We start from the raw sequence: 23580 nt of genomic DNA on the forward strand, positions 1-23580 counted from the left end.
AGTAGAATATAGGATCCATGAAGTAAGGACCTCCGTTTTTTTTTACAGGTATATCCCCAGAACCTAGAACTTTATCTAGTATGCAATAAAATTTATTAAATTGATTCATATCATTAGTTCTTTGAAAACAGGACTATAGACTACAGATACAACTAGTGGGCTTGGGAAGGAAAATCTTCACAGTTTCTCTTAATAGAAGAAGAAAGAGAGATGATGGGTCCAGGATGTCTGGACTTATTTTTGACAGTTCAATTTTAATGGGGAGAAAACTTTCAGAGATGAAAAGGGAGTTAAGAGAGACCCAAGAAAAGAGATTCATCCTGTTCTACGTAATTCCCTGTTGACTTGTGAGTATTCGTGAAGTCTTATTCTAAACATGTTCTGAGAAATTAATAACAATACAGCCTTTGAAGGCAGAAAAAAGAAATCACAAAGAAATGGGAAACTCGTGTGTAGAGCTTTCTCATAGGAAAGATGGGGCCAAATACCAAGTGGCATAGGATACAAAACTAGCTTTTCTGCATCTCATGCAATCACCATCAAAGGGAAGTGATCCCACTGGCAAGGGAAGGCATAAATGGCGATTAGCACCTGCTGTCTTTGAAAATGGATGAAAACATGGCTTCAGTAGAACAAACTTTTTCCAAGTTCAAGCCATGGGTCGAAGATGTTTTGAATAGTGAACTCTTTCCTATATAATGTTTATTATGTGCCAGTCACAGTTCTAAGTAATGTTAATACACACACACACACACACACACACACTCATGTATTGATCACAAAGTCCTTTCTCTGAACCCACAAAGAGAAGTTGGGAATGAAGGACATGGTTGACCAATCAATCAGCACATTTCCTAAATTTCACCACAGAATAACTCCCTCTTTCTACCTTTTCCATACGATTAAAAGAGGAGAAAATACTTGGAAACATCAATGAAAAAATTGAAGAAATTATCACTAAAACTTGATCAGGTATAAGCCCGCATTTTCCCTCCTCTGGACACAGGAGAGACTTTCCTAAAGTTGAAAAACCAAGCAAGGATTCTTAACTCACAGAAAAATTGGGTCAGTTCACTAGGAAGAAGACTAGGGAGGGGATTCGAGGCCAAAAGGTTGGCTAGGAATAAAAAGTGAGCATCGGCCAAGGTCATGTGATAGCAAGTGGCTGGGCTGTGATATGAACTCAGATATATCTGACTTCAAGGTTAACATTCTGTCCACTATATCAGAGAAAGAAACATTTTAAGTTAAAAAAAAAATTCCTTGGGTGAAAACAGTATCAGGCAAAACTTATTTTCCCATCGTCCAAAACTGCAGAAAGAAAACACACTGATTTGGCTTTCTGTTGACTGGTGAAAAACATGTAGGGTTTCGTGGTCTTTGATAGTGACTTTGAAAAAAATCCCAGCGTACACGGAGCACAGCCAGGCAAACTGGCGCTGCTGGCTTCCTGGGTACGTGGTGGGCACCAAGCGAATGTCGGTCGAGCTGCATTCTAAAGTCCTGGTCTTAGACCTCAGTCTGCTGGGCCCTGGCCATGGCCATGGCCTGGCTGGGCCCTGGCTGCAGTCAGGGCTCCAACTCCTGGGAATCCTTTTACAAAAGGTGCCTGAGAACTAAATTTGGACAATAACATCTGTTGGGCTGCGAGGCATCACCAGGACAAGTATCGCCTTCGCTGGGAGGGGGGTCGTGAACTGCTCGCCTGAGTTTGTCGTGCATTAACTCCCTCACGGATTCCTCTCGGCTACATCCTCAGGTGTGAAAAGAGGAAGAATGTAACATAAAACGGTCATTTTTCAATTGCCAAAAGCCATGTCATCCAGACTCATTCAAACGCTTGGAAATTTCGGCACAATGGAGCAACTATCCAGATTCTCCCCAGATGCCTGTTGCAAGTATCATACTGTGCAAGAGCATCTAGCCTCACTATAAATCAAAGCTACGGGACTTGGCCCTGATGAATCCCAGATTTCCTATGAGTCTCTATTTACACTCTGGCTGAGGCTGTGTTGCACTTTCTGGGGTCTGGTTATATTGTCAAAAACTATACTCTGAACTCTGTTAGAAACAGAGGTGGTGATAGGGTGAAAAATAATGAGCTCTTAGCATTTGGCAGAGACCTTTTCAAACATCAAGCGTGTCACCAAGTTTTCTTAGAGTACGCAGAGAACTTTGAAAATGTCATGTCTGTTGTTACCAAGAGCCAACTTTTCTTTTTTTTAAAGAGGGCTGTCACCAGGTCTCTCTTTAGTCTCTGTAATAGTCTTTAAGGCCCTTCTAGATGTAGCACCCTAGAATCCTAGCTCAACTACCTATACATTATACTTATGGTAACACTGATGTCCAAAGAGAGGAAGTGATTTACACGAGGCTCCAAAAGCCAACAGGTGGCAGAACTCAGACTCGAATCCATGAATTCTTATCCCAAATCTGATGTCCCATCTCCTTAAAATGCAGTCCCTCCTACATGACACAGTTTTCCACTCTCACTGATTACGCTGAATACGTCCATCACCCACGCTCTGCTGGCCCATTCCCCTGGGTGGTTCCCTTGGGAAGAGAATGCCGAGGGAAAGAGAGAAGAAGTCAGATTCTGCTAAGGACACCTCCACCCACTTGGCATGGACTATGTGGTTTCTAGTAAGAAGAGTATGGCAGAATTCAAGTGGAGTTTTCCTTTTAGAGGGATGCTTTTAGGCTGGGGAAGTGAAGAGTTTGTCTCATTTAAGAACCATGAATTAACAATATCGAAGGACTTCTAAGAAAAGCCCCTTGGACTATAAAGGCATAATAGATACCAAGGTAAAAGGATAGTGAAGGAACATCATCACTGTGACAAGTCAATCTGTCACTGCAGTAACTGAGTGGTAGCAGAGGCATGGGGAGGCATTAGAATTGGGTGGGTAAATACTATGTACAAGGCACTTGACATATATTTCTCACTGGATTCTTCCAACAATTGAGCGATGTCGGTCTAATGGTTAGCTCTGTTTTTTAAACGAAGGGAGAAAGGCTCCTGGAGGTAGACCCACTTGTCGAAGACAACCCTGCTCAAAAAGGATGGAGCTGGGATTTGACCTCAGGGCTGCTCTCTGGTTCTAAAGCTATTTTCCCATTATTTCCATAATATTCTCACCTCTCGGGATATTTGGAAAGCCTACAGAGGTGGCCTGGTTATTTTAAGAAGTCCAAATCCGAGGTTATTTTAAGAAGTCCAAATCCAAGAGAATGGTGGTGACTCAGCCATCATTTCCAAAATCTCTGAGCAAAGGAAAAGTCCCCCCAATCTCAATGCGCCTCCAATGAGTTCCAGTTTTTGAAATTCTCCTAGGCGATGCCACCAGACAGAAATACCTTGGTCTGCTTCAAGTCTGGCTGCCGAAGTACCCCTACCTGGCCCTCTAGCACACTGGCTCTAGTCTCTGTGCTACCCAGATGCTGATGTTCAAACTTGAGGCTCAAACTCTTTAAAGGGGAATAGGAAAGACGAAAGTATATGATATGAGACAATCACTGGCCAGTGGGAGAAATGGGGACTATATGATCTCAGAGATCTTTTTAAATTCTCAAAAATCTGATTCTATATATCTTCTCTCTCTCTCTCTCTCTCTCTCTCTCTCTCTCTCTCTCTCTCTCTCTCTCTCACACACACACACACACACACACACACACACTGGAAGCCTCGAAAAAAATTAAAACATTTAATTCTGATACTCCATAACAAATTTCATCCCTCTAGGACTCAGTTTACCTTAAAGTAAAATTAGGGATTCCCTCACAGAACCTGTGAGGATTCGATGAGATACTGAATGCCAAATGTTTAGCACAGCGCATGGCACACAGCAAGCTCTCCATAAATGCCAACTGCCACTTTTACTGTTACAGTTATTATTCCAGTATCAGCTGGAAAGAAGAAAAGGAGGCAGAGGGCAGTTGCACGTTTTGCTGAATCTCGAGGGTAACTCTTAGGGTGGCGAGAATCAAAAGCGTGACTCACGGGGAGTGTTTCAGCTCTTCGCACTCTGGGGGGAAGCGCTAGCTCGCAGCTGAATCCTACACTTATCGAACCATCTCATCAGCCTTGGACATGCTTGTTCTTTTCAATAGGTTCCGATCTCACTTCAGAGCCAAGAGAACTAGGCTTTCGGAAAATTTGTTTAAGACCTTCTTGATTTAGACAGAATTCAAAACTCGAAGCTATGTTTATGAAGATTCACTATGACTAATGAACACATCCGAAATTTCTCAATCTTAATAATTCTCCACTCAAAGTTATTTTCTGTCAGCTTACACTCTGCTCTTGACATTGATTACTTAAAAGATATTTCTTCCTGAAAATTCACTTGAAAATGTCTTCCAAATCCCTGGCTACCTGCATATTTGAATCAGAAAATGTTGTCACATGTACAGGCTAATAAATATGTTATTCTAATAACTTTTGACTTAACTTTATCATTTCAGAAATTAAAGTTAATGAAGTAGAGATCTGGCTTAATTGGGTTCTCTCTGTCTCTGTCTCTCTGTCTCTCTCTACCTCCTTCCCTCCTTCTGTCCCTCTGCATACACATGCACGTGTGTATATGCATATATGTATATATAGAGGTACATACAGACATATTTTTAAAATATATAAAATACAAATCTGTAAAGTATAAATCTACATTTATATGTACTAATATTTCTAAATTATGTACCTACTTATCCACCTACCTACGTACATACCTATCATTCCAAAAAGCAGAAGTAAAGGGCAACATTTATTTATTCTTTTGCTGCTCTCTGGTGGCAGACGGAGAATTCACATAAGCCACTTTCAGAAAGAAAAGAAACACAGGCCAGGACGGTTTCCTCTGCATTGCTAGACTGGCTATCTGAAAAGTACAGAAGTCAGAATTGTTCCTTAAAAGGGCCCTTGTTTGCCTCCCAGAATCCACTACAGGGCTATGATGTTGGGCTTTTCCCGGACTAGGTCCCATTTAGCCATCTGGGGACATAGGTGCCATCTGACAGCTCAGCTCTCTCCGGGGCTCTCCTCAACCATCTACATCTGCAGCAAAGACTGTACCACATATTTTCAGGGATAATAAAATCCATTTTCCTATACATTGATAATAGATTTTCTAATGATCTAAAAAATAATTCATTATTCTCCCACAAAACTATACTTAAGACAGTAAAGCAAGATCTCATAGGATTAAAAAGTAGCTTCCCACCCAGTAAGAGGGACAGATTGGTGGCGGGGGGGCGGGGGGACAAAGGGATGTGGGAAGAGCCAAGGCAACATCAGTGATGAGCAGACGACTCGCTGCTGTCTTTTAACGTCTCATATAAAACCGGTCCCCACTCCCTGAGGTGCGGGCTTAACCAGACAGCCTGAAATTTAAGTCTTGGCTTTGCCACTTACCACACTCGGTGCCTCCATTTCCAAATAATAATAATAATAATAATAATAATAATAATAATAATAATAATAATAATAGCAGCCCTCATTCACAGAGTTAGAATCAGGACTAAATGAGATAAAAGTACATTGCACTCACTGGGCATATAGCCTGATTCCATGTTCCTTGTACACAATCCACATCTACAGAGGCTGAGCTGCTGGTCCCAGCAATCTCTGCAGTGGAAGAGGAGGAAAACGGCCAGTGCTAAGCTGTGAATTGAGATGAGTCTGCAAAGCACAAGTGATACACCTGGTGAGCCCTTTGGGGCTGGTACGTGAGTCCTCCTATAAGCTAGTTGGGAAGGGGTGTGGGGGGAGGCAGGTGGGTGGGCTAGAATTCTAAAGAGTAAACAAGGGAGAATGCAGTCGGAGAAATGCTAATTCGTTACCACTGCTGCATGATGTGAAAAGGGACTTCCAGGAAAATGAAGAGCCTGGACCAGGGGCCTTCCAGCTCATTTTCCAGTTCTAATGGTCAAATGCATCTAGCCTGTTGTTTTTGTCCCCATAAGTGAAATAATTCGCTGTCCTCAAAACTAAACTGCTAAGAACTACCTTTGGAGCTGACCTCTCTCTTCTCCTGTAATTCCCGACAGTTCCCGTCCCATAAAAAGTTCAGAAAACAGAAGACAACTTTCCTCTGTCGGTCCAAATTATCTCAGTATCTCAAGATAGCAACATCAGGTACATACCCTGCTGTGCGATGGGAAGAGGGACAACTTAAGAATGACATTGTTCTAGGGTCCTATGCAGTGCTACATCTTCTTCCCCATCACTTACCTAACCTACCAGCTTAGAAAGTGAAAAATTTTGAAAAGATAATTCAGATCATTTTTAAACATTCTTTTAAAAAGACTCAGAAGTGGACTCCTTTATGTGTCAATTCTTCTGATGCATTTAAATTGTATTTACAGACCCTGGTTGTTCTTAAAAGAGAGGCTAAAGAAAGGGGATGACAGAGAAACTTAAAACTAATGTGTTTAAGCCCTTTCCTATTAAGGGGCAAGTGTAAATGGGAAAAAAAAAACACATTACGGAAATTATAGCATCTGTCAGCTGAGAAATCGTATCACATTAACTGAACGACTCGGCAGGAACATATAATCCCTGATACCTGCAGAACAGCGTCAGGGCTCATATATATTCCATCTTCTAATCCCCACAACCATTTTATGCAGTTACGCCTATTCTACATAAGGTGCAGAATTTCTAGAATATACTCTTTTGTTCTCTTTCAACGAAGGCCATTTGATAAATGTACAATAAATGGGGATTGCATTTAATATCTCCAAATAAGATGTGTCATGTGAATAAATTCATGTCAGAGAAGATCCTTAGGTGCCATGTCTCTGTTTGGAAAACATGGTGAGAGTATGTGTCTGGTATCACACGAAGGTCAGGAATTGAATAATTCAACACATTTTACAGTTGTTTATACAAGGGTCTAATGACCACAAAAAGCTGATCACTGGTTAATAGAAATAAACTCGTAATGGATCATGGGGATAACAGATAATGGTGTCATGTCTAAAAACTCTTCAATAATAGGTTCTGAAGATTTTCTCCTGTTATCTTCTAAAAGTTTTATAGTCTTACATGTAAATGTAGGACCAATTTGAATTATTTTTTTGTATAAGATGCAAGGCTTAGGTCAAACTTCACTTTTGCTGGCTATAGATAGGCAATTGCCCCAGCATCATTTGTTGAAAAGCCCGTCCTTCCTCCCTGGAGATGCCTCTGTGCCCTTGTCAAAACAACATGGCCGCATTTTGTGAGGGACTCGTGAATTTTCGATTCTCTCCCATTGATCTATGTATTTATCCATGTGCCAATCTCACACTGCCTTGATCACCGAAGCAATGCAGTAAACTTTGATATTAAAGATCCTCCCAGTTTATTCTTCCATTTTCAAAACTGCATTGGCCCTACTACTTCCTTTCTGTTTCCATGTACGTTTTAGTATCGTCTTGTCTCTATAAAAAATCTTGTTGGGATTTTGATATTAATTGCCTTAAACTTAGATACCGAGTTGGAAAGAACTGATCATTTTTACTGTGACATCCTCCACTCCGTGACTACAAAATGTCTCTTAATCTGCCTATATTTTCTTCGACTTCTTTCATCAGCATTCTGTAATTTTCAGCATATAAATCCTAGAAATGTTTTATTAGACTTAAACCTAAGCATTTTGCTCGTTTTGAGAGACTGTAAACAGTAGTATATTTTTAATTTCATTTTATACACGTTCATTGCTTGAATATAAAAATATGATTGATTTTTGCATGTTGGCCTTGTATCCTGTAACGCTGATAAACTCCCTTATTAGTTCGAGAAGTATTTTTTTATAGCCTCCTTGGAATTTTCTATAAAGACAATCATGTCATCGGCAAATAAAAAAAGTTATACTTCTTCCTTTCAACCTGTGTTTTATTTCCTTTTCTTACCAAATTGCACAGGGTAGAAATTTCATTACCAGGTAAATAGCAGTGGTGAGAGCATCACTGTGCTATTTTCAGCCTTAAAGGGAAAGCGTTCGACACTTCGCCAGTAAGCATGATGGTAGCTGTAGGGCTTTTTGGTAGATGTTCTTTACCTAGCTGAGGTCTTTACCCCTTATTCCTAGTTTGCTGAGTTTTTTTGTTTGTTTTTACGAATGTATGTTGATTTTTTTCTAATATTTATTCTGCATAAACTGATGTCTGTGCAATTTGGTCCTTTAACCTGTCGATATGATAGGCTACATTCTTTGATTTTCTTTTGTAAATTTTATTTTTCAATTATAGCTGACGAAATATATATTACTTTCAGGTGTATAACACAGTGATTAGACATTAATAGACCTTACAAAGTGATCACCCTGATAAGTTTCGTACCACCTTGCACAATGCACAGTTCTACAGTATTACCGACTATATTCCCGATGCTGGACCCTACAGCCTGTGACTATTCTTCCATCAATTGTACTTCTTAATCCCTCACCTTTTTCACTAATCCCCACAACCCCGCTCCCATCTGGTGATTAGCAGTTTGTTTACTCAGCCATAAAAGAGAATGAAATCCTGCCATTTGAGGCAACACGGATGGGGATGGGGATGGGGACGGTCATAGAGGGTATTAAGCTGAGTAAAATAAGTCAGACAGAGAAAGACAAGCACTGTGATTTCATTTATATGTGGAACTTAAAGACCAAAATAGGCAACCAATGCATTGATTTTCAAATCAATTGAACCACCTTGCCTTCCTGGAATAAATTTCACTTGGTCATGGGTGTGTGTGTGTGTGTGTGTTTCTGCTTGCATGTACACACACATATATTTTTTTTGCTTGAATTCTGTCTGCTAACATTTTGTTAATTTTACACCTATATTTAAGAGGGATATTTGTCTATAGTTTTCTTTTTCTGTACTGTCTTTTCCTGGTTTTGGTACCAGGGAAATTCTGCCTTCATGCAATGAGTTGGGAAGTGTTTCTTCCTATTTTGCTTTCTGGGAGAGATTATGTAAAATTGGTGTTAATTTTTCTTAAAGGACTGGTACACTTCATCTAACTTATTATCCTTTTCAAACCCAGGGGATTAGAATGGCATCCTCCATTTTGTTCCTGATAGTGGCAGTTTCTGTCTGCTCTCTTTTTTTCTTTGCCTATTAGGAGATTGTTCATTTTATTGAACGTTGGCTATTGGTCTTTCCAAAATTCTTTTATTGATTTTCTCTATTGTTTTTCTGGTTTCGGTCTGTGAGTTTCTGATCTTATCTTTACTATTTATATTTCCTTCCTTCTACATGCTTTGAATATATGTTGCTCTTCTTTTTCTAAGTTCCTGAAGTGGAATTTTAGGTCATTGACTTCAGACTTCTCCTCTTTTCTAAGGTAAACATTCAATCCCATGAATTGCCCTCTCGATACTGCCTTAACTGCTTTCCATAAATTCTGATATACTGTATTGTCGTTCATCTCAATATAATTTCTAATTTCTCTTAGTCTTTTTGAGGTTTGTTTTATGGCCCAGGTTATGGTCTATCCTGGTATATGTTCGATGGCTACTTGAAAATAATGTATATTCTCCTGCTGTTGGGTGGAGTGTTTTATAATAACAATTAGATCCTGTTGGTTACGGGGCTCCTGAAGCCTTCTAAATAATTTCTGATCTCTGTCTAGTTGCTCTTTTAGTTGCTGAGGGAGGGATGTCAAAGTCCCCAAGGATAATTATGGATTTCTCCTCTCGGCTCTGTATGATTTTGCTTCATGTAATTTGAAGTTTCATTGTTTGGTACATAAACATTTGGGATTGCTATGTTTTCTTGAACATTTTTAATGATTCCAATTTGACTTATCTATAGTGCTTCTGTGTGAATCTCTCTGTTACTTGGGGTCTGTCTTTGCCTCCTACTTCCCAGATTAGGTGATGTGGAAGCAGACAACGGGTGAGGTCTACAAAGCTCCCCACAAAAGCCTGCTCTCTCGAGCCAGAGGACTTGGAAGAGGGCTAGCCTAAAATCACAGGAAATGTGAGATGATAACCTCTCCGCTCCAGCAAAACAACACAAAATCCAGCCGCTGCAGCAACCCCGTCCCTGCCAGCACAGTTCAGCCTGTGCCAGTCTGTAGCGAGGTGCCCGACCAGCCCTCCGCCATCCACGTGATGGTGTCAAAAAGGCCGAGTGGAAAACTGGACTCTGACCCACTCCTCACGGTAATGAGAAAACCTCCCCGACTCCATACAGAGTCCACAGAGATCCCATGAAGCACATGAACTTCCACACCCATTTAGCACGGGGGTAGTGTCAGAGGAGGCCTGCGAGATATACAGGACTTTTGCCACCACTCAGCAGTAACAGGCTACCATGCCGTGGTGTCACTGGGCAGGAGACCATGTGGGGAACAGTAATGAGACACCTGCCTCTCCAGCCAGAGTGGTATCAGCAGAGGCCTAGTGAGGAGCCTAAACTCCTAGTAGTAACGAGGGGTCCTCCCTCCCATTGGTATGTCAATGGAGGCCAAGTGGAAAACCTGGACTTGAACCCCATCCTGGCAGTAACGAGGCTGTACTCCTCCTCCCTCCCCTGCAGTGGCAGCATCAGAGAAGGCCTGATATTACAGAAGAGGGAAGTAAGAACAAGACTCTCGCAGAACCCAAATGTACAGGCTCCAGCTGAAAATCACTTATCATACCAAGACCCAGGAAGATCTCGACATGAGCGAGACAAGACCATCAACAGATATTGGCACCACGATGGCACAGATGTTAATTCTCTGACAAGAATTTTTAAAGTAGCCATCATAAATATGTTTGAACAAGAAATTGGGGTACATTTGAAACAAATAAAACCAGAAAATCTCAGCAAAATCAGAGAAAGTTTCCACAAAGAAATACGAAGGCTCAGCAAAGAAAAAGAAGCTATAAAGAAGAACCAAGTAAAAATTACTGAACTGTGATATACAATAAGGAAATTTAAAAATCCAACCAATGGGCTCAACAATAGATTGGAGAGGACGGGGGAAAGAAACAGTGAACTTTAAGAACAGCGGAAATACTTAAGACAATTATATAAAATCGAGAGCATAAAGGACACCAAGGGAGGTAAGGTTTGTATATTTCACCACAGAGGTGACATGTTGATACCCGTAGCCTGTGATACCTAGAGCGAACCGCTAAAAAAGTCCGCTCTACCCTCTTCCCTCCATATTTCAGAGTCTTCTTGTGTTACTTTTACATATAACGTCTATGGTTTTTTGCTGTAGTCAGTAGAGGAATAATAAATGTATATTAAACCCTATCAAATGCATGTATATGTGTATATATGTACTTTTTTCTTTATAGGAATGATGAGCAAGAAATTGTTAAAATGAGAATTGGGAGTAAAATTGAGCATACGTAAACAGTAGAATTGTTTTTCATTCTATACTTTCTCTATGCTTTGAAATTTTTACCATGTACATTTACTGTTTATATTTTTAAAATTTAAAAACATTTCAGGCAGTAGATACTTTTCAGAGCTTACGTCCTACCAGATGTATCCTGGGAATTAACATTAGCGTCTACTCTTTCCCGCCTAAAACTCTCTCTTCTCCAGAAGTCTATGGCTCCCCTATCTTCCTGTCACTGCCCATTCTTTCTCGATCTGTTGTGTATGTCTCTTCTATTGGCCTTTCAAACACTGGAACTCCATGGATTTCAATCCTTGGTCTTACATTTATTCTCCTGCTACAAGTATCTCCGAGGCAAGACCATTCATTCACATGATTTTGACCCTCACCTCTATGCTATCGAAGGCCAAATCGATTTTTCTAGATGTCCTCTTCTCTGACATCAGATGTCTCATAGGCATATCTACCTTAATTTGTCCCAAATTTAATTCATGCTCTTTACTTTCCATCTCCAACCTTATCCATCTCAATAAATGACAACTTCATCCTTCCACTAGTTCAGATAAACAACCTCGAAGTTATCCATGACTCGTCTCTTTTTCCCACATTCCACATATGGTGTGCCAGCAAATCTTTGGCTCTGCCTCCAAAATATATTTAGAATCTGACCGCTTCTTACCACCTCCAACCTTTCCCTCCTCATCCAAAGTACAACCATTTCTTGACTGTATTACTGAAACAGACTCCTAATGAGTCTTCTTACTTTTACCCTTGATCCCCTACAGCAATTCTGCACACAGTGCCCAGAACAGTCATATCAAACGTAAGACAAATAATGTCATTTCTCTGGTCAAAAACCTCCTTCCATCCAATAGCAAAGTCAACACTCCTGATGGATTCTAAGTCCCTAGAAGGTCTACTCAGCTTTCCCTCTCTATTTTTCCTCCGAACTCTTCTGCTATTTTTCCTTTTGCTTAATCCATTCTAGCCAATGTGGCCTCCTTGCTGTACCCTGAGCACGACAGCACGCTTCTGCCCCAGGGACTTTGCACGTACCATTTCCTCAACCTCGAGTGCTTCCACCCAGGTATCTGAATGACTCGCGCCTTTATTTCCAATGGGTCTCTGCTCAGAGGTCACTTTTCAACGATGACTTCCTGGCCACTGTATTTAAAATTGCAAAACCACTTTCCCAACCCTTCCTATTCCCCTTCTCTGCTTTATTATTTTTTTCTAAATTCTCATTACCATCTAACGTACTATATATATTTTACTTATTTTGAACACTGTTGTTCTACTTCCTTTAAAGTATAGACGCCATGATGGTTGTTATCTCCAGTGTCTAAAACAGTACCTGGCAAATGGTTAAATACTAAAATACATATTTGCTGACTGAATGAATTTCACAGGTCAGAAATGCTATTAAGTATCACACCATAATGGAATGTCCTTCAATTAGTGACTTGAGCCAGAGAGGGAGGCACAACTCTAAAAGGTAGCTCACGGGAAGTGTTACCTGTTCGGAGGAGTGACGGTAACGACAGGAAAGACATACCTTGACATAGTGCTCGATTAGGATTTCTACCACAATGTTCTGGAATTTGATGTTCATCATGGCAGCTACAGTGTCCTCCTGAGCTCTCATCAGCGTAGGACCAAATATCACGCCCATGTTGGAGGGGGTCATAAGATTCTCTTTGCTGTGCTCACACACACTGCCGGAAGAGAAAGAAGATGGTTAACAAGATTTTCTCCAAGATCCCTAGCAACCAAGACTGTTAGTTGATATGGGGTGGGGAGAAAAGAGAAAACAAAAAAAGCAGAAGGAAAGGAGAGGCCCAAAGTCAGAAGAAAACATTACAAAGGAAACAACGAGCAAACAATACAAGGCAGCCTATAATTAGGGGCCAAAGCGAGACACGGCTAACTTAGCAGCACGGTAGGAGCTGGTGATGGGTCCCCATAAATACTTCTGCAATTAACCCTTTTCTTTTACAGGTATTAGATAGAAAAAGCAACTCCGTGCTGGCAGCACGTGATCCAGAATGGCTAAACAGCTAGTACCAACGGCTTCCAGCAGGCATGAGTCTGCTTTTCACACTCAATCTGCACAACTCCAAAAGGCAGAGTATTTGCTCTCTGAAGCCTACATTTACAGAGGCTAAAGCACTCCGTTATGGTCAGTTTCCATACGGTTTGGCAGTACAGGGACCCAAACCCATGTCTGTGGGGCTCTAGGTCTTATGGTCTTCCCACTGCATCCCACTGCCTGCTCGTCTAGTTCCTTTGAAGAACCCCGAGGTCCGATGGGGGCGCCTGTAAGCTAATGCCCCCTTCTGTTCCTCTGAGGGAGGGTCCTTGTACTCATTTAGGACACTCTTCCCTCTTGGTCTTCTTATGAGATTTGGAAGGTAACCTATTCTTTGGGGATTTCTTTGCATTTGACACCTCTCCTTTTATTAGACATTTCATAAACCATTAAGAGGCATAAGTCACACTCAAAAGTGTGGGTTGATAAGATGAATGAAACCCAAAATAAGGGAATGTGAGTAGGGAGATAGGTAGGAGTTTGTGATAGGATTTGACAGCAAAGAAATCTTAAATTCTCTATCTTAAATTCTCTAGTCTATGTGGATGAGAGAAAATGGGTACAACTTCTCTTTTTAAATATAATTTATGAAGTTACTTGTCCAATTCCTCCAGCACCATCCAGCACTGCACAGGATACAACTTCGTAAAACATCGAAATTTAAAACAAAGGAATGGGTTTCAGAGGGAGGTTGTAATAAACCTCCAGTTTAGGAAAGAATAATTTTGATTAGCAGGTTTAGACCTGAGGCCATCGATTAAAATGCCTACAAATAGAACTACACACACCAAAAATAAATAAAACCCAAATACACACACACACACACATATGTGTGTATACAAACATACATACATACATACATACATACATACATACATACATACGTACATACCCTAAAACGAATATGGAAAAAAAAAACAGAACTGAAATCTCTTGACCCAACTATGGGAAACTTTAAATAACAAATGACCCGTTTTCTTTAACAAATGATATAACAAGAAAAAAATGAAGAGATAAAGGGGAAAACTATAGCTTGGGAACACAGTAAAAACATAGAGGCCCTGTGGATATTGCATCATGCCTTGGCCTCTGTGCTGTGTATGGTCTCTAAGTGGTTTCCCACACACACATGTGTGAGAACTACTGCTACAGATGAGGGGTCACCAAACTGTGACCCGCAGGCCAAATCCAACCTACCACCTGTTTTCGTAAATACAGTTTTACTGGAGCACAACTATGTCTGTTTGTTCACGTGTTAACAATGGCTGCTTTTGTCCTGAAAAGGAAGAAGGAGCGGTCGTAACAGTGACAGAGTCCATATAGCTCACAAAGCCTAAAGTATGTGTACTACCTAATCCTTTAAGGAAAACGTTTGCTGATCTCTGCTAGAGATTAAAGAGGCTTAAAGAAATATTTCAACTGATTGTTATGTGTGACTGTTATTTGGGCCCTGATTAAAAAAAAAACATATGACATATTTGAGACTACTGGAAATCTGAACACAGAATATTTGATATTAAGTAATTATTACTGATTTATTTTTAGACATAATTGAATTGCGTTTATCTGCACAGTTTTTATTTTTTTCTAATATACGAATTGAAATATTTATGAGTGAAATAATATGACGTTTTGAATTTGCTTTGAAATAATATGGGAAGAGGAGAAATAGGTGGGATACGGATGAAATAAGATTGGCCACAGGTTGATAATCGTTGAAGCCAGGTGATGGGTATGGAAGACTTCCTTAGACCATTCCTTCTATTTCTGTATGTATTTGAAATTTTGCATAATAAGGCATTTTCTAAAGGGTAAGATACTAATGGAGAGGGAAAGGGTGTCTGTCACCAAGTAAGCAGTTCTCATCCCTGAGGGTGGTGCTCTTAAGGGAAGACATCTTCGATTGCCTTTACTGGTGTGATATTATCTATAATTTACTTTAAATACTTGGATACAGTCAAGTGCTATGTCCTGAATTTCATCAAGGCCATCAACTGCAAACATACCATTATTTCATGTGCCAGTAAAAAAAGAAAAATCATTTCATTGTCCAATCATTACGCAGTATTATTGCAGACATTTTAAATTGAAAATAAACTCAACAATGGATATAATTTAAGCCAAATGACTACAGTATGAGCAGCTATTACCAAGTTCATGCATTCAAAGATTATGATAATTATATCAAAACTGCTGACTGCCAACAATGATTTTAAGACACCGTTGATTTTGAGATGCACCCAGAATACAGGTTACGATTTGAAAAACAAAAGTGCCCTTCAGAATGGTTGGAATCTGATACATGTGTTTGTTCATTTTCATGCACGCTCTAGGGGTGATTAATTAATATTTCAAAGACTCTAATCAGAAGCTAGAGGAGCTACTATAAGGTTCAGCGGCAAACTTCATCTCCACTCAACACCAGAGGCTTTATTAGCATGATTGATGATATAAAGATTTCTCATTGCTTAGATGTGTCAAGATATATAGATTGACTAGAGATATTGTATAGACACTCCCAAACTTGCAGGGACAGATTAGAAGAACAGGGCAATGGTCAATCTTAAAATCAGAAGGTGAATCAACCAATATTTTGCACCCTCAGATGTGATGCGGCAGAAGATATACAACATGATCATGTGTTCCAGTCCAAAAAATAATAGTTAATGTGAATCCATCTAGTCTCTAAATAGAGCCTCTGTTTTACAAGAAATAAATGAGTGAACGAGCTGAAAAATATGACAATGAAGACAGCGGACAAAATTAGTAAGACTCTACAGAACAACTGCTCTAGTTGCATTAACTAGGCTGGAAAGGTAGGAATTGTTGAACTGAAAAGGACAGGTTGTAGAATACCATAATCTCATTTTGGTAAAAAACGCAAATGTGTATGTGCGTGTGTGTACACATAAACACAAATACAGAAAGATCCAGAAAAATGCACTAATATATTAACAGTAATGATTTTTGGATGCTGGCAATAGACAGCTTTTACTGTTTTTGTTATTGTTGTATTTTCTAATCCCTACAATGTATGATGTTGCTTCTGAAATAACAGAAGTGTTATTACAGAAATATGAAGACTCCAATAAGCCTAATAGCCCACACCTTTTAGAATGATAGCCCAGGCCTAAAATTACACAGGGGTCCTGAATTTGGGGATCAGATCACAGGATTGTATTGCCTGACTCCATCTGTATTGCTATATTATCTGCCTCGGTTGAGTCTTTCATGAAAGATGCAGTCAGAGCATCTAAAAAAAAAGTTGGGAATTCATTGAGTTTACAGAACAGGCCGTACAACTGGTTTTATGTCTGCTTTCTGATATACACCTGTATGAGTGGCAGAATTAGGCCTGAGGCTTGCTGCCATTTTAATATTCCACTAGCAGTGAGATTGCAGGGGAGGTGACCTGCAGAATTCTCCTACCTCTAATTAATGAAAGCTATGGGTACCAACCAAAAAGAACTAGATAACAGGAAACCCCAAATTAGCTGAGGTCAGTTCGCGTCTGACAGTTATTTTCCTAGAAAATGGGCTGGCAGTGGGAACACATTACAAACAAGTTGATATAATTATGTAAATTGTGAAAGCACAGTTGGCAGGCAGAATAATTACGTGAATTTTAAAAGTACATGGATTTTCTTCTGTGTAAATTTCTGTATTGGAACTAAGCCTGTTTTTTATTTGCAGTTTCCCTACAACTTTTGATTACAAAGGTTTTCGAACACACAAAAAATCTGAAAGAACGGTATTATGAACACTCATACCATCTATATCTAGATTCAATAATTAACGTTTTATTACATTTGCTTTCTCTCCTTGTGTATTTTTTCTGAACCCTTGAAAAGGGTTCCGATCAAGATGGTGGAGTAGGCAAACATGCTTGCCTCCTCCAATGAAAACAAACATCACAACTACCGCGTCTGCCAACTCCCAGACACGGTGCATTCTGCCACGGCATGCCGCTTCCCATGAGGCCGCAGCTGGCCTTTTATGGGCCAAGTGAACGCATTTTTACTCACACCAAACCCTCAGCAGGGCACACATGCCCCTCATGCCCGGCCATCAGGCCTACTCCCTGAAATGCTGCTGTCTGTTCTGACGTGCCACAGCGAACAAGAAGCTGGCCACGATCTTAACAATACCTCCCATTGCTTGACAATCTCCCACGTGCCGTGTGGCTCCCCTGAGTTTGTTCAAACCGACATAACACTTCTGCATCGTAGGCAATACCATCCTCATTTTACAGATGGCCACGCAGAGGCTACGAGAGCTTTGGCTGAGATTACACAGCTAAATGATAAGTGGTAGAATTGGGATTCAAAAGCTGGTTTATCTGAGAGCAAAGCTTGTGTTCAGCCCACTCCACCTGGTAGCAGCCTTCAACTGAGACGACGCCTCAAGTGAGCTGCATGACGACTGTGGAAGAATATATACCAGGGTCCAGGTAAAATCACCTCCATCACAGAGCACTCAGCGTGCCCAGGATGGAGCAGCTGAGGGCTGGGACTTAATGAACAGGCAGTCAGGTCCCCTACAGCACTGCCATGCAGGGCAGTCCCCTGCCAGCAATTCTCGCTGAAGCCCCAGACGTTACTTACTTGACCAGGTGTCTTATAATGAGGTCCAGCATCTCTCGGTTCTTTTCCGGCAGCTTATACACCAGGGAGTGAATGGCCCCCAGCCGGTAATCCAGGCTGTCGGACTCTGATAGAACAGAGAGAGAGAGAGTTTTGCTTCTTGGGCGACTGGATCGAGCAAAGTCTCACACGCACGTGCACACAGAGACAGACAGAGACCCTGAGAGTATCAGAGAGAGGAAAGGACCCAGAGAGATGAACAGGCACAGAGACCAAGCAAAGACGACACTGAGACAGAGAGAGAGAGAGATGGAGAGACTGAAAGGCAAAAAGAGCAATGAAAACAAGGAAACAGGCCTAGAAAGATGAAGAAAATAGAAGAGAGAAGAAGGAAGAGAAGACTGTCACAGAGACAGTCACAATTCTGGGCAGAGCAATCTGTTGTAAAGTCCACATGTACGTTTCTGGCTATAAACCCTTGGCCACCCACCATCCCGGCGGTACTGGGGGTCTGCTCCCGCTTCTAGGCTTCCCTGAGAACCACTGAGAGGCTCGGAGTGAAGGTCAAAGGTATCTCACCTCAACAAAGATCTATTATGAGGACAAGTCCCCCGAATCTTTCTCCAGCCCCCCACACAGTGCACGATGAGAGAGAAGGGTTACGTCGAGGTAGGTGGGAATACTTGTAGACTGTCCTTAGCCAAAACGTTTCATGCTTCTTCAGCCACCAACTATTGGGGTGATCCCCTATGCCTTACTTCCCACACACCTCTCCACCCCCGCCTGTAGTTTTATATTTTTATCATCTAGAAAATGTAACGCTAACTGTCATGGGACCATCGTGCTGTCCCCAGGTCGTGTGAACCCAGGCTCTTGTTCTAATGCTAGTCACACCTTTTATCAATCAAGTCCTAACCCCCATCACTTCAGCCAATCTCCTCCAACCCACTCACCTGACACCGATTTAGAAAAAAAAATAATACAACAGTCAAGTCAGACAACCAGCAAGAATACTCTCATTCGGTCAAGGATAAAAATCTGTGTATGATTTTGTTTTTTTCCCTCGATTGCTTTCCCTGGAGAATGCTCCAGGCTCATGGCTGTAAACATTACGAAGACGCCAGGACAACACAATGAAGTAGTAACATAAACACTTACTGGCAGCAGAGACCAGCTCCTTGTGGAGTCTGTAAGTCATGACCGGTTCAGAAAGATTCCTGAAAGTAATGAAGATCGTAAGTTCCTTTGGGAAGAGGGGGGCTGGGCCTCAGGTTCTCAGTTCCGTGGGGGGCAAGGCTGAAGCTTTGGAGTCCCACAGCTTACTGCAACATCACACACTTCCCATTTCTCTCTTCTGACACTTCGTCAGAGGAATCTCATTGGCTAGGAAGTCGACAGTAGACCCGGGAGAGTATAGGCCAAGACCAAGTTCGTTGCCCAGAATGAAAACACACACAAAGCAAGACTAGAAACCCCTCGGTGGACCTCCGCTGATGCCGCTATGAAGTCCCTGCAGTCTGACAGCTGCTTATTTCCAAAATTCTTTCACATCTGTCCTCCCACTTGATCCTTCTAACGATTGTGGGAGGCGGAGCAGTTACTCAAACCCCCAATTATAGAGGGAGAGACTGAGGCTCAAATAGGTTTATTTTGTCAAAAATATTTACCGAACATCTATTTGTATCTGGAATCGTGACATTAGGGATCCAGAGCTAAATGTGACAAACCTCCAAGGAGCTAACAGATTAGTTGAGAAGAGCATCATATACAAAATTTCTAATACAATGGGACAAGTATGAGTAAACAAAGGTAGGTGGCGGGTGGCTCAGAGGAAGGAACTAACCCACTAATAACAGCAAATTCTTCACATTTACTCATTTGATCCTCTGCAACCTGATAAAGCAGATACTGTTATTATTGTCATTTTATAGATGAGGAATCTGAGGCTCAGAGAAGTGAAGCCATCCATCCAAGACCACACAGCTAGCAAGTGCATAATTAGACACGAATCACTGTGGTGTACTCCTTGCCACTGTTATCACTGTACTAATCCAGCAGAGAGAGAATAAGGGCCTCGATAAAGATAGTAGCATGAGGTATATAGCAAGAAAAGGTAAGGAGACTTAGCTGAAAGACATTAAGGAAAGAACTCCTTCGATGACTGGGTATGTTGGCAAGGGAGAGAGTAATCTGGTTTGGGTGACTGCACAGAATAAAAATGGATTTGGAAGAGGAGATGGTAAGTCACAGGGATCTCTGGGACAGACAAAGGGACATGTCTGTTAGGATGATGGATGGAGCGCCCCTGCTGATCTTAGAAGTAGGTACAGAAATCCCGAACCTAGGCTGGTGGTTAAAACTGTGAGAGCAGATGCCACTGCTCAAGGACACATGGCAAACTGGTGGCTAACAGCTACTAGAGACCCTCCAGCATTCCTTGCATCTCCAGAACAGTGTATAAAAAAATGGAATGGAACCAGTCGTCACAATATGCAAAGCTTGGTTTTTTCCCATGAAAATCCATATTTCTGCCCCTATTGAAAAACTGAAAGATCTGGCTACATCGGGCCCACACGGTGATTTATGGAAGTAAAGGATATTACTGTTTACATAGAAACGAAAGGGTTGCTATGTGAATAAAGGTTCCACGTGCAATATGCAAGTGGCCTGTTTCACACTTGTTCTCATGTCTCGGACCATGTGGATATTTAAATTTCCCATCTCTCCAGTGCAATAAAACGAGAGGAGAGCCCTGGGAAATGGCAAGTAGGAAGTCCGTAAAGGGGACTGCTAGAAATGGTCAAAGAGGCGGGGGAAAATCCAAAAGCGGGTGATTTAGCAGAATCCAAAAGAGGAGAAAGTTTCAAAAAGGGCATTGTAACAGCCTCAGATGCTACGAGGAGCTCAAGGAGGATAAGGACTGACAGTAATCCACCGTGTTTAGCCTTGAGGGAGTAACTGGCGACCCTGCCAACAGCACTTCGGAGCACTTATTACAGTTTATTATATTTTTATTTATCTTTTCTCTGTCTCTCTCACTGGTCTATGACCTTTTTAATGTCAGTGATCATATCTACTGCCAGCTGGGTGCCTACTGCCTGGCATGACATTAGACTGCAGAGCAGGCACTCAGGAAATGTTTACGGATTGATTTAGCAAATAGTGAACTGAATGAATGAGAGATGGAACGGAGTTGAGATGTGCCCTACTGAAGCATCTGCATATGCTGAGGAGAAAGAGCCAGTTGAATGAGAGAGGTTCAAGGCGCAGGAGAGAGAAGAGATGGTTTTTAGAGCACTTTTCTGTAAATTATGGCAATGGGAGTGAGTCACACACCTAGGATGCAGATGAAGGAGGCCTGCTCTGAAAATATCGATACTTTTGAGAACTCTATAAACAGTGCTGACTGGCTCGTGCCTATTAAGGCCCATAGATAAGAGTCTTAAGGACTAACATCTCCTATTGGGGGCGCTGTCCACTCACACCTTCAGGCTTGACCTTCTAATCTTTCTAAAGGGCTACATTGCTTATTAAGGGATGAACTGGGAAAGATAGAACACAAGAAGGGACTTAAGCTATATAAATCTTGGAAAAAATTGACTCCTTTGAAAGAGGCTAGAGACAGAACCATTTACTTTTAATATTCTCATCAGCATAAGTCTTCTGAAAGTTTGCATAGCACATTGCTCTTCGTCTTTCCTAAATTACCCAAGCAACTCCGAAAAGGCCACAGTCCCTGGGGTAAGGAACAGGGGAAGGTGCCCCAGTACAAGGAAGGTAGCCTTATAAGTCAGAGATACTTAGGGTCAAGTAATATGAGCTGTGACCACAGATACTGCTGGATGAGGATGAGCTTCGATTCCTCATCTGTAAAATGAGCACATACCACCTCCTGTACGAGCTCATCATGAGGAAAAAAACAATATTATCAATGCAAGCAACTAGAACACTGCCTAGCACACAGTAAATCCTCCAACCATAGTATTTTTCTTTTTTGGCAGATGTAGGAGAAATACTCCTGGAAAGAGCATTCATGTTTATAGACAGTTCTGAGACGATGCTACAGCAGAAGGTCATTTAATAGCACTATCTGGGACCCAATCTGTCTTGGATTAATGATATTTCCCAGAGCTTAAGTATCTATCTTAATGGCCAAAAAGTACAATAATTGAAAAGAAGACATTTTAGCACATAAAGTATGGTATATACTATGGGACATAAAGAATGGTAAGAAATCAATGAGTTCTAAACGTGTCTGTAAGAAATATTTTACGTAATATAATTTATGCCAACAAAGTGAACGATATGGTCATCATCATTGCGCATCCTCAAATTCTACATGTGAATAAATTTTTTTTCTCTACCGCTGCCACTTTATTTAGTTACAACATTTTTATTGTTGTATTTTCTTGTTTTTTTCCCCATTATATAGATTAAAGTGTGTGATATGAGATATCACACACAAAAATGCACACATTAAGTTTGTGCAAATGCAATTTAATGTTCCGAAATGTTTAGCCACCAAAACAGGTTAACAACCTTGAATCGTCATGACTCCTGATTTTACCTGTGAGCCCACTGTGACATCACTATCTGTGCACAATGACAAAACTTCAATATTTTAAGGGCATGATTTTTAAAATAATCTCCCCACCACACATCAAACAGGCTATTTTTCAATAACAATTCTATTTAACACTTCCCTTGCTTAAATTCCCAGATTTAAAGAAATGTTGTTTAATGCACATTTCTGTTTGACAGAAATCCTTTTCTTTTCTTTTTTCTTTAGCGATCCCATCCAATCTCCTAAAATCGGGACCATGTCAACTCTAATCGCCACCACGAGCAAATTTCATCAATTGATGAAAAGCGAAGTTCTGTACCATAGCGGGCATACCTGAGGTAGAATTTCAACGAGCTGGTGATTGTCTTAATGTCCCAATCATTATCAAGAAAATCAACATCTCCTGGGCATTTAGGATCTATATGAGAAAAGAAAATCAGAAAAAAAAATGAACATTTCAAAAGATCTTACCCTTTACCCCCTTTAAAAGAAAAATAAAGTACATTAGTTAAAACAACATTACTCTAACCAGTTTTCAAGGGATGAAAACGATATAAGAAAAGTGTCTTTGACATCTCAAAACTTCCCTCAAACTTATTTCAGTCAGGCACATAAGCACGGAGCTTGGAAATCACCTCTTCCGTTCTTACCACAAGAAAAAGGGAAACAAGCGGAAAATCAACTCTTCTTAGGTCAATCGAAAGACTGAGGTCGCACATAGGGCAAACTACTATTGTCCCCCAAACTGAAGACATTGACAGGCAGATACAGAGAACCAAAACTAACTAGAGTAGAGGCCAAGGAGCCAAAAACTCCTTGAGAATAAGTACACAGGTAGAAAAACCTAATCCATAACTGATGACTGCTGGAGGCCCCACATGGACGAAATTGAGAGTGAAAAATTCTAAGGGGGTCCAGTCTTGGAGGGGACCCCACACTTTCGTGTGTTTTACTTCCAGAAGCCCCATCGGGTTCTCCCAGTGAAGATCTGAGAAAATTTCCCTCATATGTTCATGCTTCTCAGAGGAAG

General features: G+C 41.0%; 1 protein-coding gene across 4 annotated transcripts in view; it reads right to left on the reverse strand.

Moving 5' to 3' along the window:
* Positions 1–23580, reverse strand: part of OPHN1 (oligophrenin 1) — a 224918-nt gene that overhangs the window by 26006 nt on the left and 175332 nt on the right. For all 4 annotated transcript variants that reach the window (XM_016158194.2, XM_016158197.2, XM_016158195.2 and 1 more), the window contains 4 exons: positions 22884–22968; positions 19145–19203; positions 18008–18113; positions 12870–13029 (listed from right to left, as the gene is read on the reverse strand). In XM_016158194.2, coding sequence (XP_016013680.1) covers positions 12870–13029; positions 18008–18113; positions 19145–19203; positions 22884–22968 — 410 coding nt within the window. The remainder of the gene's footprint in view (positions 1–12869; positions 13030–18007; positions 18114–19144; positions 19204–22883; positions 22969–23580) is intronic.

The sequence above is a fragment of the Rousettus aegyptiacus genome, unplaced genomic scaffold (genome assembly GCF_014176215.1).
Source record: "Rousettus aegyptiacus isolate mRouAeg1 unplaced genomic scaffold, mRouAeg1.p scaffold_m13_p_9, whole genome shotgun sequence".
NCBI classification, from domain to species: Eukaryota; Metazoa; Chordata; class Mammalia; order Chiroptera; family Pteropodidae; genus Rousettus; species Rousettus aegyptiacus.